The sequence below is a fragment of the Chelonia mydas genome, chromosome 5 (assembly GCF_015237465.2).
Source record: "Chelonia mydas isolate rCheMyd1 chromosome 5, rCheMyd1.pri.v2, whole genome shotgun sequence".
Lineage (NCBI taxonomy): Eukaryota > Metazoa > Chordata > Testudines > Cheloniidae > Chelonia > Chelonia mydas.
This window is the reverse complement of record NC_051245.2, coordinates 38,237,153-38,252,486: the sequence shown is the minus strand read 5'-3', so window position 1 is coordinate 38,252,486 and position 15,334 is coordinate 38,237,153. Positions and strand designations below refer to the sequence as shown.

The window sequence follows — 15,334 nt, the reverse complement described above, 5'->3', positions numbered from 1 at the left end:
AGTAGTGACATTTAATCTCAGTCTGTTATACCGTGTTTCCTTACGTTGTTAAGTAAAGGTATGTTAACTTTAATCTAAATGTATACTGGGTGTATATTTATAATTGGTATTTTTTAGGTAGACCCATTGCATGGATTAGAATACGCTTATTCATGGAGGCTCCAATTTAGTGTGTACAGGGCCCAGCCAGGTGGATACACTGCCAATTTTAATTTCCTTTACAAGTAAAAGGACTGCAGCAGAGTAGGGGATAGAGGATTCCCACCTATACATCACCACCACTGGTATACTCAAGATCTCTTTTTCTGTCAACAATATCAGGAGCCCAGGCACATAGGTGAGTGTTGCTTGTCCCCACGGAGGAAATGGAGGTTACATTATAAAGGCAGCCGTACACCTGCCTAAAATAGCTGAAGGCCAAACAACCTCTAAATCTGTAATGAAGTGTTGTTTGTTGTTGGAAGGAGCACAGAACTGAGAGCCAGAAATTCTTGAGTTTAATCCTAGCACCAACACCAACTCCCTTTCCCTATTTGTAAATTGGGAATAAATATTACTTATGTGCTTCAGAGGTTTCATGAGGATTAATTAGCATACGTTTGAGCTTTGAAAGTGAAATGCACTAATTATATGAAATATTTAAAAACCTGTAATTAAATGGTGTCAGTTCAGACACTCATATATATTTGTTCCCTCCTCACCTCAAGCTTAGTTAACTTATCTGTCATGACTGGTCTTTAAAATAGATTTTAGTTAATGCATTTATGGCCATTTTTAATTTACATATACACAAACATGTTCAGTATATGAATAAGGATATACATTTTTAATATGTGCTTCTATGGCTTAAAAGCAAAATGTTTAATATAATTAAAAATATAATGCATGGGCAGTATGTCTTTTTCAAACATCTTTTATGATATTCCTGAACCAAATTATTTCAGAAAGGTGCTGGTCTCCACGGACTATTATGACAATGAAAAGCTACCTTTTTAAAAACTAACCCATTTTCAAGTTCTGAGCTGAAGAATCATTTTTATTTTTAAATTTAAATTTCTGAAGACTATTAGACATTTTTCTTGTTGACATTGCTTAAAACATCTCAAACAACTTGGTCTGAGCTTTTGAATTAAGTTTAACCTTTGAACAGAATGCTGCAAGCGTAGAAATTTCACTCTAAAAGAACAATATTTGAAAGTGAGAGTGAAACAAGGAGCTTACACTTCTCTTTCAAACCTTCATTTACGAGGGTTCTGGCTTTTTAGACTCTGGCACAGGGAAAAAAAAAGCCTGTATAGTGCAGACTGCTCAGGAACTACCATCCATCAAATCTGGTTAAAATACAAACAGTATCTATGTTTTAAAACTGTCCACTTCCCCCACTCCTCATTTTTGAGCAATGTTTCTATCTTCAGCCAAACCTATCCAAACCACTTATTCAAGCCATGCTTTAGTACTCTTCACTGATACATAGAATCACAGAATATCAGGGTTGGAAGGGATCTCAGGAGGTCATCTAGTCCAACCCCCTGCTCAAAGCAGGACCAATCCCCAACTAAATCATCCCACCCAGGGCTTTGGCAAGCCTGACCTTAAAAACCTCTAAGGAAGGAGATTCCACCACCTCCCCAGATAACGCATTCCAGTGTTTCACCACCCTCCTAGTGAAAATTTTTTTCCTAATATCCAACCTAAATCTCTCCCACTGTAACTTGAGACCATTACTCCTTGTTCTGTCATCTGCTACCACTGAGAACAGTCTAGAGCCATCCTCTTTGGAACCCCCTTTCAGGTAGTTGAAAGCAGCTATCAAATCCCCCCTCATTCTTCTGCAAACTAAACAATCCCAGTTCCCTCAGCCTCTCCTCATAAGTCATGTGTTCCAGTCCCCTAATCATTTTTGTTGCCCTCCGCTGGACTCTTTCCAAATTTTTCCACATCCTTCTTGTAGTGTGGGGCCCAAAACTGGACACAGTACTCCAGATGAGGCCTAACCACTGTCGAATAGAGGGGAATGATCACGTCCCTCAATCTGCTGGCAATGCCCCTACTTATATAGCCCAAAAGGCCATTAGCCTTCTTGGCAACAAGGGCACACTGTTGACTCATATCCAGCTTCTCATCCACTGTAACCCCTAGGTCCTTTTCTGCAGAACTGCTGCCTAGCCATTTGGTCCCTAGTCTGTAGCAGTGCATAGGATTCTTCTGTCCTAAATGCAGGATTCTGCACTTGTCCTTGTTGAACCTCATCAGATTTCTTTTGGCCCAATCCTCCAATTTGTCTAGGTCCCTCTGTATCCTATTCCTACCCTCCAGTGTATCTACTACTCCTCCCAGTTTAGTGTCATCTGCAAACTTGCTGAGGGTGCAGTCCACACCATCCTCCAGATCATTAATGAAGATATTGAACAAAACCGGCCCCAGGACCGACCCTTGGGGCACTCCGCTTGATACTGGCCGCCAACTCGACATGGAGCCATTGATCACTACCCGTTGAGCCCGACAATCCAGCCAGCTTTCTATCCACCTTGTAGTCCATTCATCCAGCCCATACTTTAACTTGCTGGCAAGAACACTGTGGGAGACCATATCAAAAGCTTTGTTAAAGTCAAGGAATAACACGTCTGCTGCTTTCCCCTCATCCACAGAGCCAGTTATCTCATCATAAGGGGCAATTAGATTAGTCAGGCATGACTTGCCCTTGGTGAATCCATGCTGACTGTTCCTGATCACTTTCCTTTCCTCTAAGTGCTTCAGAATTGATTCCTTGAGGACGTGCTCCATGATTTTTCCAGGGACTAAGGTGAGACTGACTGGCCTGAAGTTCCACGGATCTTCCTCCTTCCCTTTTTTAAAGATGGGCACTACATTAGCCTTTTTCCAGTCGTCTGAGACCTCCCGCGATCGCCATGAGTTTTCAAAAATAATGGCCAATGGCTTTGCAATCACATCCACCAACTCCTTTAGCACTCTCGGATGCAGCGCATCCGGCCCCATGGACTTGTGCTCATCCAGCTTTTCTAAATAGTCCTGAACCACTTCTTTCTCCACAGAGGGCTGGTCACCTCCTCCCCATGCTGTGCTGCCCAGTGCAGTAGTCTGGGAGCTGACCTTGTTCGTGAAGACAGAGGCAAAAAAAGCATTGAGTACATTAGCTTTTTCCACATCCTCTGTCACTAGGTTGCCTCCCTCATCCAGTAAGGGGCCCACACTTTCCTTGACTTTCTTCTTGTTGCTAACATACCTGAAGAAACCCTTCTTGTTACTCTTAACATCTCTTGCTAGCTGCAACTCCAAGTGTGATTTGGCCTTCCTGATTTCACTCCTGCATGCCCGAGCAGTATTTTTATACTCCTCCCTGGTCATTTGTCAATCTTCCACTTCTTGTAAGCTTCTTTTTTGTGTTTAAGATCAGCAAGAATTTCTCTGTTAAGCCAAGCTGGTCGCCTGCCATATTTACTATTCTTTCTACACAACGGGATGGTTTGTTCCTGTAACCTCAATGAGGATTTTTTAAAGTACAGCTAGCTCTCCTGGACTCCTTTCGCCCTCATGTTATTCTCCCAGGGGATCCTGCCCATCAGTTCCCTGAGGGAGTCAAAGTCTGCTTTTCTGAAGTCCAGGGTCTGTATTCTGCTGCTCTCCTTTCTTCCTTGTGTCAGGATCCTGAACTCGACCATCTCACGGTCACTGCCTCCCAGGTTCCCATCCACTTTTGCTTCCCCTACTAATTCTTCCCGGTTTGTGAGCAGCAGGTCAAGAAGAGCTCTGCCCCTAGTTGGTTCCTCCAGCACTTGCACCACGAAATTGTCCCCTACACTTTCCAAAAACTTTTTGGATACATTTAAATTTGTAAAAATATTCATAAAATTAACAGTAGATCATTTAAACCTTTAAGTGTCGTCTGATGACAGCATTAAGAGGAGGGGATGAGGGCATAGAAATATAATTTCAAATAAAAGCATGCTTTAATTTGAAGTTAGCAAAAATGGAATTGTTTTAGCCTATCAGACTACAGTGATTCTGTACCCTTACCAACACAACAGCATGGTAATTAACTTTTATAAAAGTGTAGTCAGAATTAAACTGAATTATTTTAGAGGCACCGTTTGAATTATATAAAATCAACATATGATCAAATTAACAGTCACAATTACGTTATATCTTTGATTCCTAAATGCTTCAAACTTATACCTGAATCACTTCATTTGCCAATAAATTTCAAACACTTTGTGGGGAGGAACACTTGTGCCTATTTAATCAGTACACAGTAGCACAGGAATAGCCACACTGGATCACACCTGTTATCTATCTAACTCAATATCACAGTGGCCAGCATCAGATGCTTTAGAAGAAGTTGCAAGAAATGCCATAGTAGGCAGATGTGGGTTAATCAGTCCTCCATCAAAAAAGTGTTACCCTAACCCTCAATATAGTCTTAAAAAACCTCCCAAAACACTTTCCTCACATTAACTACTATAACTGGATATTCATGTTATCTATACACGTCCAATCACTCAAAATCTTGCTTAATTCTTGGCTTCAGTAACACCCTGTGGCAATGAGGTCCACAATCTAGTTGTGTGAAGTAGCATATGTTTTTATCAGTTTTGAACTGGATACCTTTCAATAATCATTAAAAGCGGCAAAGAGTCCTGTGGCACCTTATAGACCAACAGATGTATTGGAGCATAAGCTTTCGTGGGTGAATACCCACTTTGTCGGATGCATCCATCGAAGTGGGTATTCACCCATGAAAGCTTGTGCTCCAATACGTCTGTTAGTCTATAAGGTGCCACAGGACTCTTTGCTGCTTTTACAGATCCAGACTAACACGGCTACCCCTCTGATACTTAATAATCATTAAGTGTCCCTTTGTTCTTGTGCTCCCTGTCTCATAGAACAGAAATTCCTGAACTACCTTCTCTAGACCATGCATTATTTTGTATACATTTATCTGGTGTCCTTTTATTAGTTTCATTTCCAAAATATACAGGCCAAATATTTTCAGTCTCTTCATATGAGATTTTTTCCATGTTTCTATTCATTCTTCATACCCTTCTCTGAATCACCTTTAATTCTGCAATATCCTTTTTGAGATGCAGTAATTAGTACTGCAGACAGTACTCCAGATGAAGGGAAACCACTAATTTGTACAAAGGGATAATGTTTTCTGTATCATTCTCCACCCCATTCCTTATGAATCCTAGCATTTTACTTGTTTAAGGTATAACTGCACACTGAACTGAGATCTTCACTGAGCTGTCCACAATGATGCCTAGCTTCTTTTTCTGAGTCACTGCTGTTAATTTTGAACCATGTAATCTGTCTGAATAGTTCAAGTTTCCCTTTAATACATATTACTTTGTGTTTATCAACACTGAGTTTCATCAGCCGTTGTGTCTCCAATTCACCTGGCTTGGTTAGGGCTTTCTGGAGTTCCTCAGAATCTTCTCTGGTTTTAACTAACTTAAATAATTTTTTGTCTTCTGCAGTTTTTGCCACCACACTCCTTACCCCATTTCTTCCAGATCATTAACCAACCACCAGTTCTGGTATGAAACCTCAAGTCACCCTGCAGTTCGTATTCTGCTTCCCGATGATGAAAAATGATCACTTTGTTTTCTGTCTTTTAGCCAGTTTCTTATCCAGGAAAATATTTTATCCCTCACAAGGGATTATTTAGTGTCTACAGAGGTTACCACACCACTACTAATTAGTCTCTTGGTTAACAGGTTCTCTTTTATGCACCACTTCATACATTCAAAGAATTCTATCAGATTGGTTTCTACAAAGGCAAGTTGTGTCTGGCGAAACTGCTTAGACCCTACCTATATAGTGTGGGTTTTTTTAAGTCAATTTACGAGGTATAGAAGGCTTACTGGTCTGTAATTCTCTGGATCGTTAAGAATCTTTTATAAAACACAGGAGCAACATATGTTAACTGCACCAAAGGATTGGAGGGTAAGTTTCTTAATGACATTGCATGATTTTTCTTAGCCATGTAATTGATAAGATCCTTCAGAACTCTTGGGTATATATCATCTAGACTTAGGCTATGTCTATGCTACGAAATTAGGTTCAATTTATACAAGTCGGTTTTGTAGAAAACGTTTTTATACAGTCAATTGTGTGTTTCCCCACACAAATGCTCCAAGTGCATTTAGTCGGTGGAGTGCATCCACAGTACTGAGGCAACCATCGACTTCTGGAGCATTGCACTATGGGTAGTTAACCCACAGTTCCCGCAGTCTCTGCCGCTCATTTGAATTCTGGGTAGAAATCCCAATGCCTGATGGGGCAAAAACATTGTCGTGGGTGGTTCTGGGTACTTATCAGGCCCATCCTTCCCTCCCTCCCTCCGTGAAAGCAACGGCAGATGATCTTTTCGCGCTTTTTTTCCTGGGTTACCCATGCAGATGCCATATGGCAAGCATGGAGCCTGCTCAGCTCACCGTATGTCTCCTGGGTGCTGGCAGATGCAGTACTACATTGCAACACAGCAGCAGCTCATTGCTTTTTGGCAGCAGACAGTGCAGTATGACTGGTAGCCATCATCGCTGTACTCCAGGGTGCTCTTTTAGCCGACCTCAGTGAGGTCGGTCAGAGGCGCCTGGGCAAACATGGGAGTGACTCAGCCAGGTCATTTCCCTTTTAAGTTTTGTCTCATGGCGATTCAGTCCTGCTGGCAGTCGTACTGCACTGTCTGCTGCCAACAAGATGTATAAAGATAGATGAAGTGGATCACAACAAGAAATAGAACAGATTTGTTTTGTATTCATTTTCTCCCCCCTTCCTCCCCCCCTCCGTGAAATCAACGGCCTGCTAAACCCAGGGTTTTGAGTTCTATCCTTGAGGGGGCCATTCTGTTTCTCCTTGATGCAAAGCCACCCGTGTTGGTTTACAGGGAATTAAAATCAACAACCATGTAAGCCATGTTGTCAGTTGCCCGTCTCTCCATCAGAGCAATGGCAGACAATCATTTTGTGCCTTTTTTCAGCGCAGACGCCATAGCCCACTCAGCTCACCGCGGCAATTATGAGCACTATAAACACTGTGCGCATTATCCAGCAGGATAAGCGAAACCAGGCGAGGAGAAGGCGACTGGAGCGCGGTGACGAGAGTGATGAGGACATGGACATAGACTTCTCACAAAGTACAGCCCCCTACAATGGTGTCAATTGGGCAGGTTCATGGCGTGGAACGCCGATTCTGGGCCCGGGAAACAAGCAGAGTGGTGGGACCGCATAGTGTTGCGGGTCTGGGATGATTCCCAGTGGCTCCAAAACTTTCGCATGCGTAAGGGCACTTTCATGGAACTTTGTGACTTGCTTTCCCCTGCCCTGAAGCGCAAGAATACCAAGATGAGAGCAGTCCTCACAGTTCACAAGCGAGTGGCAATAGCCCTGTGGAAGCGTGCAACGCCAGACAGCTACCAGTCAGAAATCAATTTGGAGTGGGCAAATCTACTGTGGGGGCTGCTGTGATGCAAGTAGCCAACGCAATCAAAGATTTGCTGGTATCAAGCATAGTGACCCTGGGAAACGTGCAGGTCATAGTGGATGGCTTTGCTGCAATGGGATTCCCTAACTGTGGTGGGGCCATAGACGGAACCCATATCCCTATCTTGGCACCAGAGCACCAAGGCAGTGCGTACATAAACCGCAAGGGGTACTTTTCAATGGTGCTGCAAGCACTGGTGGATCACAAGGGACGTTTCACTAACATCAACGTGGGATGGCCGGGAAAGGTACATGATGCTTGCATCTTCAGGAACTCTGGTCTGTTTCAACAGCTGCAGCAAGGGACTTACTTTCCAGACCAGAAAATAACTGTTGGGGATGTTGAAATGCCTATAGTTATCCTTGGGGACCCAGCCTACCCCTTAATGCCATGGCTCATGAGGCCATACACAGGCAGCCTGGACAGTAGTCAGAAGCTGTTCAACTACAGGCTGAGCAAGTGCAGAATGGTGGTAGAATGTGCATTTGGACGTTTAAAAGCATGCTAGCGCAGTTTACTGACTCGGTTAGACCTCAGCAAAACCAATATTCCCATTGTTATTGCTGCTTGCTGTGCACTCCACAATCTCTGTGAGAGTAAGGGAGAAGACATTTATGGCAGGGTGGGAGTTTGAGGCAAATCGCCTGCCCGCTGATTACGCGCAGCCAGACACCAGGGCAGTTAGAAAAGCACAGGAGGCGGCGGTGCTCATCAGACAAGCTTTCAAAACCAGTTTCAGGAATGGCCAGGCTACGGTGTGAAAGTTCTGTTTGTTTCTCCTTGATGGAACGCCGCCCCCCCCCCCCCCCCCCCGGGTTCACTCTACTTTCCTGTAAGCTAAGCACCCTCCCCTTCCTCCCTCAATCACCGCTTGCAGAGGCAATAAAGTCATTGTTGCTTCACATTCATGCGTTCTTTATTAATTCATCACATAAATAGGAGGATAACTGCCAAGGTAGCCCGGGAGGGGTGGTGGAGGAGGGAAGGACAAGGCCACACAGCACTTTAAAACTTATTGAATGCCAGCCTTCTGTTGCTTGGGCAATCCTCTGGGGTGGAGTGGCTGGGTGGCCGGAGCCCCCACCACCACATTCTTGGGTGTCTGGGTGAGGAGGCTATGGAACTTGGGGAAGAGGGCGGTTGGTTACACAGGGGCTGTAGCGGCGGTATGTGCTCCTGCTGCCTTTCCTGCAGCTCAACCATACGCTGGAGCATATTAGTTTGATCCTTCAGCAGCCTGAGCATTGACTCCTGCCTTCTTTCAGCAAGCTGATGCCACCTACCATCTTCAGCCCGCCACCTCTCCTCGTGGTCATATGGTGTTTTCCTGCACTCTGAGATTGTCTGCCTCCACGTATTTTGCTGTGCTCTGTCAGTGTGGGAGGACAGCATGAGGTCAGAGAACATTTCATCACGAGTGCGTTTTTTTCGCCTTCTAATCTTTGCTCGCCTCTGGGAAGGAGAAACATATGCAGCTGGTGGAGGAAAAAAGGGAGAGTGGTAGTTAAAAAGACACATTTTATAGAACAATGGGTACGCTCTTTCATGGTAAACCTTGCTGTTAACATTACATAGCACATATGCTTTCATTACAAGGTTGCATTTTGCCTCTTATTGAGGGTATGCCGGTTTGGTGTGAGAGATCACTCACGCAGGGCCAGGCAACAGAATTTGGCTTGCAGGCAGCTTTCGGCTTCTTTAACCTTCATAACATGTAGGAATGGTTTCAAATAGCAGCGCCCTCATTTCCCATAAGAAGTAGCCGTTGGGTTGGCCATTAGAAATGGGTTGGCAATTTAAAAGGAGGGGCTGCGGTTTCTGGGTTCACATGCAGCAGAAATCCAACTACTCCCCCCCCCCCCCCGCACACACACACACACACACAATTCTCTGGGATGATGGCTTCACCCCTTCCCCCACCACGTGGCTAACAGCGGGGAAGATTTCTGTTCAGCCACAGGCAAACAGCCCAGCAGGAACGGGCACCTCTGAATGTCCGCTTACTAAAGCTACCCTATTTCAACCAGGTGACTATGAATGATATCACTCTCCTGAGGGTAACACAGAGAGATGAAGAAGGGATGTTGTTTGAATGCCAGCAAACACCAGGACCATATGCTGCAATGCTTTGTTCTACAATGATTCCCAACTACGTGCTACTGGCCTGGCGTGGTAAAGTGTCCTACCATGGAGGACGGAATAAGGCTGCCCTTCCCAGAAACCTTTTGCAAAGGCTTTGGGAGTATATCCAGGAGAGCTTTATGGCCATGTCCCTGGAGGATATCTGCTCCAGCCCCAGACACGTTAATAGACTTTTCCAGTAGCTGTTCTGGCCACAAATGCCAGGGCAAATTAATCATTAAACACACTTGCTTTTAAACCATGTATAATATTTACAAAGGTACACTCACCAGAGGTCCCTTCTCTGCCTTCAGGGTCCGGGAGCCCGCCTTGGGTGGCTTCAGAGTGTACTGGGTCCAGGTCCAGGGTGATAAACAGTTCCTGGCTGTTGGGGAAACCGGTTTCTCCGCTTCTTTGTTGTGAGCTATCCACAACCTCCTCCTCATCTTCTTCGCCCCCAAAACCCGCTTCCGTGTTGCCTCCCACTCCTTGGACAGAGTCAAAGCACAGGGTGGGGGTAGTGGTGGCTGCACCCCCTAGAATGGCATGCAGCTCATCACAGAAGTGGCATGTCTGGGGCTCTGAACCGGAATGGCTGTTTGCCTCTCTGGTTTTTTGGTGGGCTTGCCTGAGCTCCTTAATTTTCACATGGCACTGCTGCGGTTCCCTGTTATAGCCTCTGTCCTTCATGCCACTGGAGATTTTTTCAAATATTTTGGCATTTCGTCTTTTCGAATGGAGTTCTGCCAGCACAGATTCATCTCCCCCATACAGTGATCAGATCCCATACCTCCCGTTCGGTCCATGCTGGAGCTCATCGGCAATTTTGGGACTGCATGGTCTCCTGTGATGATGAGCTCTGCATGACCACCTGTGCAGGTGAGCTCGCCACGCTGGCCAAACAGGAAACGAGATTCAAAAGTTTGCGGGGCTTTTCCTGTCTACCTGGCCAGTGCATCTGAGTTGAGCACGCCGTGCAGAGCGGTCACAACTGAGCACTCTGGGATAGCTCCCGGAGGCCAATACCGTTGAATTGCATCCTCCGTACCCCAAATTCGACCTGGCAAGGCCGATTTCAGCACTAATCCCCTCGTCGGGGGTGGAGTAAAGAAATCAATTTTAAGAGCCCTTTAAATCGAAAAAAAGGGCTTCATTGTGTGGATGGGTGCAGGGTTAAATCGAGATAACGCTGCTAAATTCGACCTCAACTCCTAGTGTAGACCAGGCTTTAGAAAAACTTGTCCTACATGATTTAGGACAAGAAGTCCATCTGGAAGTTACAGATAAGCCCTGTATAGTTCTGCAAATGGAACCAACTAGGACAGCTGTATTAACATGTTAATTGTACTTATCCAAGAGAGGGGAAGTTCCTATTTGTTAGCAAAATATTTGTTTTCTCACTCAGTCCTTCAAAAAAAGAGCAAGTGTTGGCAGGCATACAAGATCTTGGACCTCAGTTCTACATTCCAGGCCATGTCTATACTACAATTTTTTGCCAGCATTACTATGTTGGTAAGGGTGTAATTTGCGACCCATTCAGCTAGCTGTGGCAGCAAAAGCCCATATAGTGTAGACACAGTCATACTGGAAAATAGGACTTTTGCTGATTTAGCTTATTTCCCTTGGGGGAGAAAGGGTAGGCATGCTAGAACTAGCAGTGTTGCTCGTATGAGATGCATCCATACCAGGAGCACTTAGCCGATATACCTACACTAGCAAAGTATGCCTAGCATTGACGTGGCCTCATTTTAAAAGGACAGTATCTCAAACAGCACAAAGACCTCACAAACCAGTTTTATAGGATTAGAGCAATACCAACCAAGAAGCAGCCACTTACTGAACCATCAGCACTACCCTCAGTGTTCCTTGAAGGCCTTACAACCTGGTACTGACCCCAGTCAATGCTCAGGTAACCCGCTGGTTAGCGTGTTATGTGCTCTCCCTTGTGCCCAAACCACAACAGACAAGTCTGTTACAGCCCTCTGTTACAGTGCCTGTCTCTTTGGCTCAAGCTGTAGGGACTTGTGCCTTAAGAAGTCCCCAATTCAATCCCCAGTGTCAGCCACTAAGCGAATGGGAGCTTGTCAGATAGGTAACACTTAGATTAGGACACTTGACAAGTGAAAAGCCAATAACCATACCCTTGTCATTAACTCTGCTCTCTATAGATTCACATACCCAGACCATGTTCAAGTTTTGCTCCTTCTTCCCGCTTTAGACTTGCAAAATTCAGTCTCTTCTCCAGGCAACTCCTCCCTCATCTTCACCACTGAAGCCTCTTCTTTATCTTTGATAGCTATGCTGTCCCCTTCAGATCCATTCAAAATGCGGTTGCCAAAATTATCTTCCTGGCTCATTGTTCTGACCATGTCACCCCAAGATCACTCTCCATTTACTAAGAGGTGCAGCGTGGCACTTTAAAGACATGCCATAATCAGATTTGGAGGCAACTTCTGCAACTTGTGCTTTAAACAGTGTTCAGCAGCATTCATCTGTGAACGGTTATCTTAATACAAAGGTGACCAGTGAAGTCCACGTATATAGAGATTTTAATAATCTGTCCATGGCAATACAAATGCAGAAAACATGGTTTGCATTCGAAACAGAGTATATATCACACTTGCTATTAAAAAAAAAAAAAAAAAAGTTTGTTCTGGGAACTAGCTAAGTTCATTTTAAGGGCAATGGGGATGTGGCAGATTGGATAGTCATTTTACCCTTTTGTTCGTCAATACGGTTAGAACTCAAAACTAATTGTTTAATAGATTTCGTGGAACAGGTTTTTATATTTTTCAAATAAAAAAATTGAGGAAACAACAATTAAAACTCTGGATTTGAGAGCATGTGCAGCTGGAATACTCTTTATTTGCTGTATATTAGAAAGTTCTACTTTTTCTTAACAGAAACTTATATCCATTTTAACTTGGTAAATATCTTTTTTTAAAAATCAGGGATATAGTTTGTTTTTCTGTTGGTTTTTTTTTTAAACCCTTTTCTGAGGTACAGGTCCCTTTTCTTGTAAACCATTCTTAACAGGCTGTAGTGGATCATTGATTTGGTTTGTTGGGATTTGAAGTTGGATTTCCTACTTGTATATTCCTGCCACTGTTGATTACTAGATAATTATATTGGCAATTAAAATAGCCTTATTGCTATAGTTTTCAGGCAAATGTAATTGCAATGCACACAAGCTGACAAACATTTTAGTTTTATAGATGCTCTTAACCCATCCTACCCATACACTTAAATGAACACTTTCAAAAGCTTGTTTAGTGCTTTACAACCTTTGTTTTCTTTTGTTTTTATTGTTTTGGTTTCAATATCAGTTTTAAAATAAACATTTAAAAAGGCATGTTAGAAGTTAAGTACTACCAATTGGAAGGGAGCCCCACTTCAAACTGAATAAAATGGCTGGTTTTTCTAGGCCAATGTATCTAGGATTAGTATAATTACAGTTTTAATTTTGTACAGCATCCCAGCTCTCTCTACTCTAGCCTCATCCTCTGACCCCTGTACTGCTTTTGTTGTTACTGTGGAGCTTCTCCTCTGACATCTTAGCCTCATGGGACTTTAAGATGCTTGCTGCTCCTCTCCCAGCTGTCCTCTTACCTCTCTGACCTTTTTCCTCCTTTCAGCATCTCTCTCTTCCCCCCTTTTCTATCACTGTAGGCTATCCCACCAACCTCCATGTCACTCTGACCCATAACTTGGGCATTATTTTTCACTATTCCAATCCCTTGCCCCACCCATTAATGCTATTTCCAAATCCTTCTGCTTCTTTCTCCTCATCTAATCAGTCCTTTATTTTCTCCACCTTCACAGCCAACGCTCTCATTTCAGGTTCTTATTATATTCCATCTTGATTAATCCTCTCCTCTGGCCTCCCAAACACACACACACACACACACACACACACACACACACAGAGCCCTCCCGCAGCCCAGACAAAATGTTGCCACTAAACTCATCTTCCTCGATCATTTAACTTCTTTCTCTGAGTCCTTCCACTGGCTTCCCATCCAGTAGCCTATCAAATATAAGCTTCTGGTCAACACCGTCAAAGCGCCACATATCACTCTCCCCAGCCTAGTTATCCTGCGTTGTCAAGTGTCATGTTGTCCCCGAATCTTCTCCACCACACCATTGCTCCCAACTTCACCTTTCCATCTGATTCTCAAACAATCCTCTCTGTGCCTTCTATGTGGCTCCCATATGGAAGGCCCTCCCATGTCCAGATTTTGGTCCACCTGAAAGATCCACTTGTGCTGTGCTGCCTCCAGTGAATCAAATTGACTTGTACATACAAATTGCATATTCTTATTCCTTTTACTCTGATGTTTGTGTACTTGTTTGTCCTTGTATTGAAAGCTCCTATGAGCAGGGGCCAATCTTCGTAAATGTTTGGAAAGTCCCTACATACTGGGCACTATAGCAGAATAAAACCAAGTGGCACTTTAATGAACAAAGTCAGTCAAATATGCTTCCTCACCGAACAACTGCACCTAATGTTACTGCAATGGCTAGGCTAGAACAGTTTTTTGCCAATTGGCCTGATATTTTTAATACACTATCCTTTCTCATTTCCTCTCCTGACTCCAATGCAGAACAAAACCCAAACAAAAAGGTCCGCAGAAAACTTAATGTAATGAAAGAAAATTAAAAAAACAGATTTTATCTGTTTTTCTCCTTCTTTTAAAAGTGCCTTAGAAATGAAGCTATGGATAAGCAGAATTTCAAAGATGAACAGTAAAGAGAAACTATTAAAAACATAGTCAGTACATTTACTGCAAAATAGGTATTGTTAATAAGATGGCTGTAGAAAGAAGAGCAGAAACAAATATATGATTGTAATATGGCAGACTACATTGCTACATTAGTTAGATATTGCAATATAGATCATTCTTATTGCTTATACATGGTTTCTCTTGCAAACTAGCAGGTTTTTTTCAAGCCATCTTAAAGTAATGGTAGAATAATGATCCACATTTACATACTTTTTTTTTTGTATGGAGTTGAGAAAATAGGTAAAGAAAACAAACAACGGGTGAACAAAGGGAAGACAAGGAAAAGCAGTTGCTAAACTTACCATGGACTTGATTGATTTCTGAATTCTGAGAAAGAATTTCATCTGCTAATTTCTGAGCTGTTGGCAAAACTTCTGTGTGGTGCATTGTGATCAAATACTGTACAAACTTTTGTAGTTGGTCTCTGTTCATCTGAAAGAGTGTCTCTGAAATGGGAAGATGCAGTTTGACCTGATCTGGCTTGCGGATCCGGTATAAAGAGAGTGCCACAACGTGTGCACAGTAAAATATGTCCTTGTTTCCACAGCTACAGGTCACTGAGGTAATCTTGCAACGATCAAAGCTGATAGCTACCTTGCAAACAGTTTCTGGCTCCGATTGCATTGCAGGATCTGTCACCGTGCCGCTCAAGTGGAAACCTGTGCAAGAAAACAAGAGACCTTACATTATTCAGTAAAATGTTATAATCTCACTGTCAAGCATTTTTTCTTTTTAAACAAAGAAAAGCAATTATCTACTTTTGAGAAATGCAATGCATCTTTTTTTTTTTTTTTTAAGAAAAGAAAAAAATCTAGCTTTCATGGCTACATATACAAAATACGTTCTTTATTGTGTTCTAAATGCCTTTTTCATATCCAAGAAAGCCTACTGATGCAGTCAAAAAGCTTTTCAAGAAGCATTTCCCC

The 15,334-nt window shown here is 43.2% G+C and overlaps 1 protein-coding gene across 3 annotated transcripts in view; it reads right to left on the bottom strand.

Moving 5' to 3' along the window:
- The window catches only part of ZSWIM6 (zinc finger SWIM-type containing 6), a 168,205-nt gene that overhangs the window by 69,689 nt on the left and 83,182 nt on the right, over positions 1-15,334 (bottom strand). For all 3 annotated transcript variants that reach the window (XM_037902873.2, XM_037902869.2, XM_037902870.1), the window contains exon 2: positions 14,711-15,067. In XM_037902873.2, coding sequence (XP_037758801.1) covers positions 14,711-15,032 — 322 coding nt within the window. In that variant the 5' untranslated portion in view covers positions 15,033-15,067. The remainder of the gene's footprint in view (positions 1-14,710; positions 15,068-15,334) is intronic.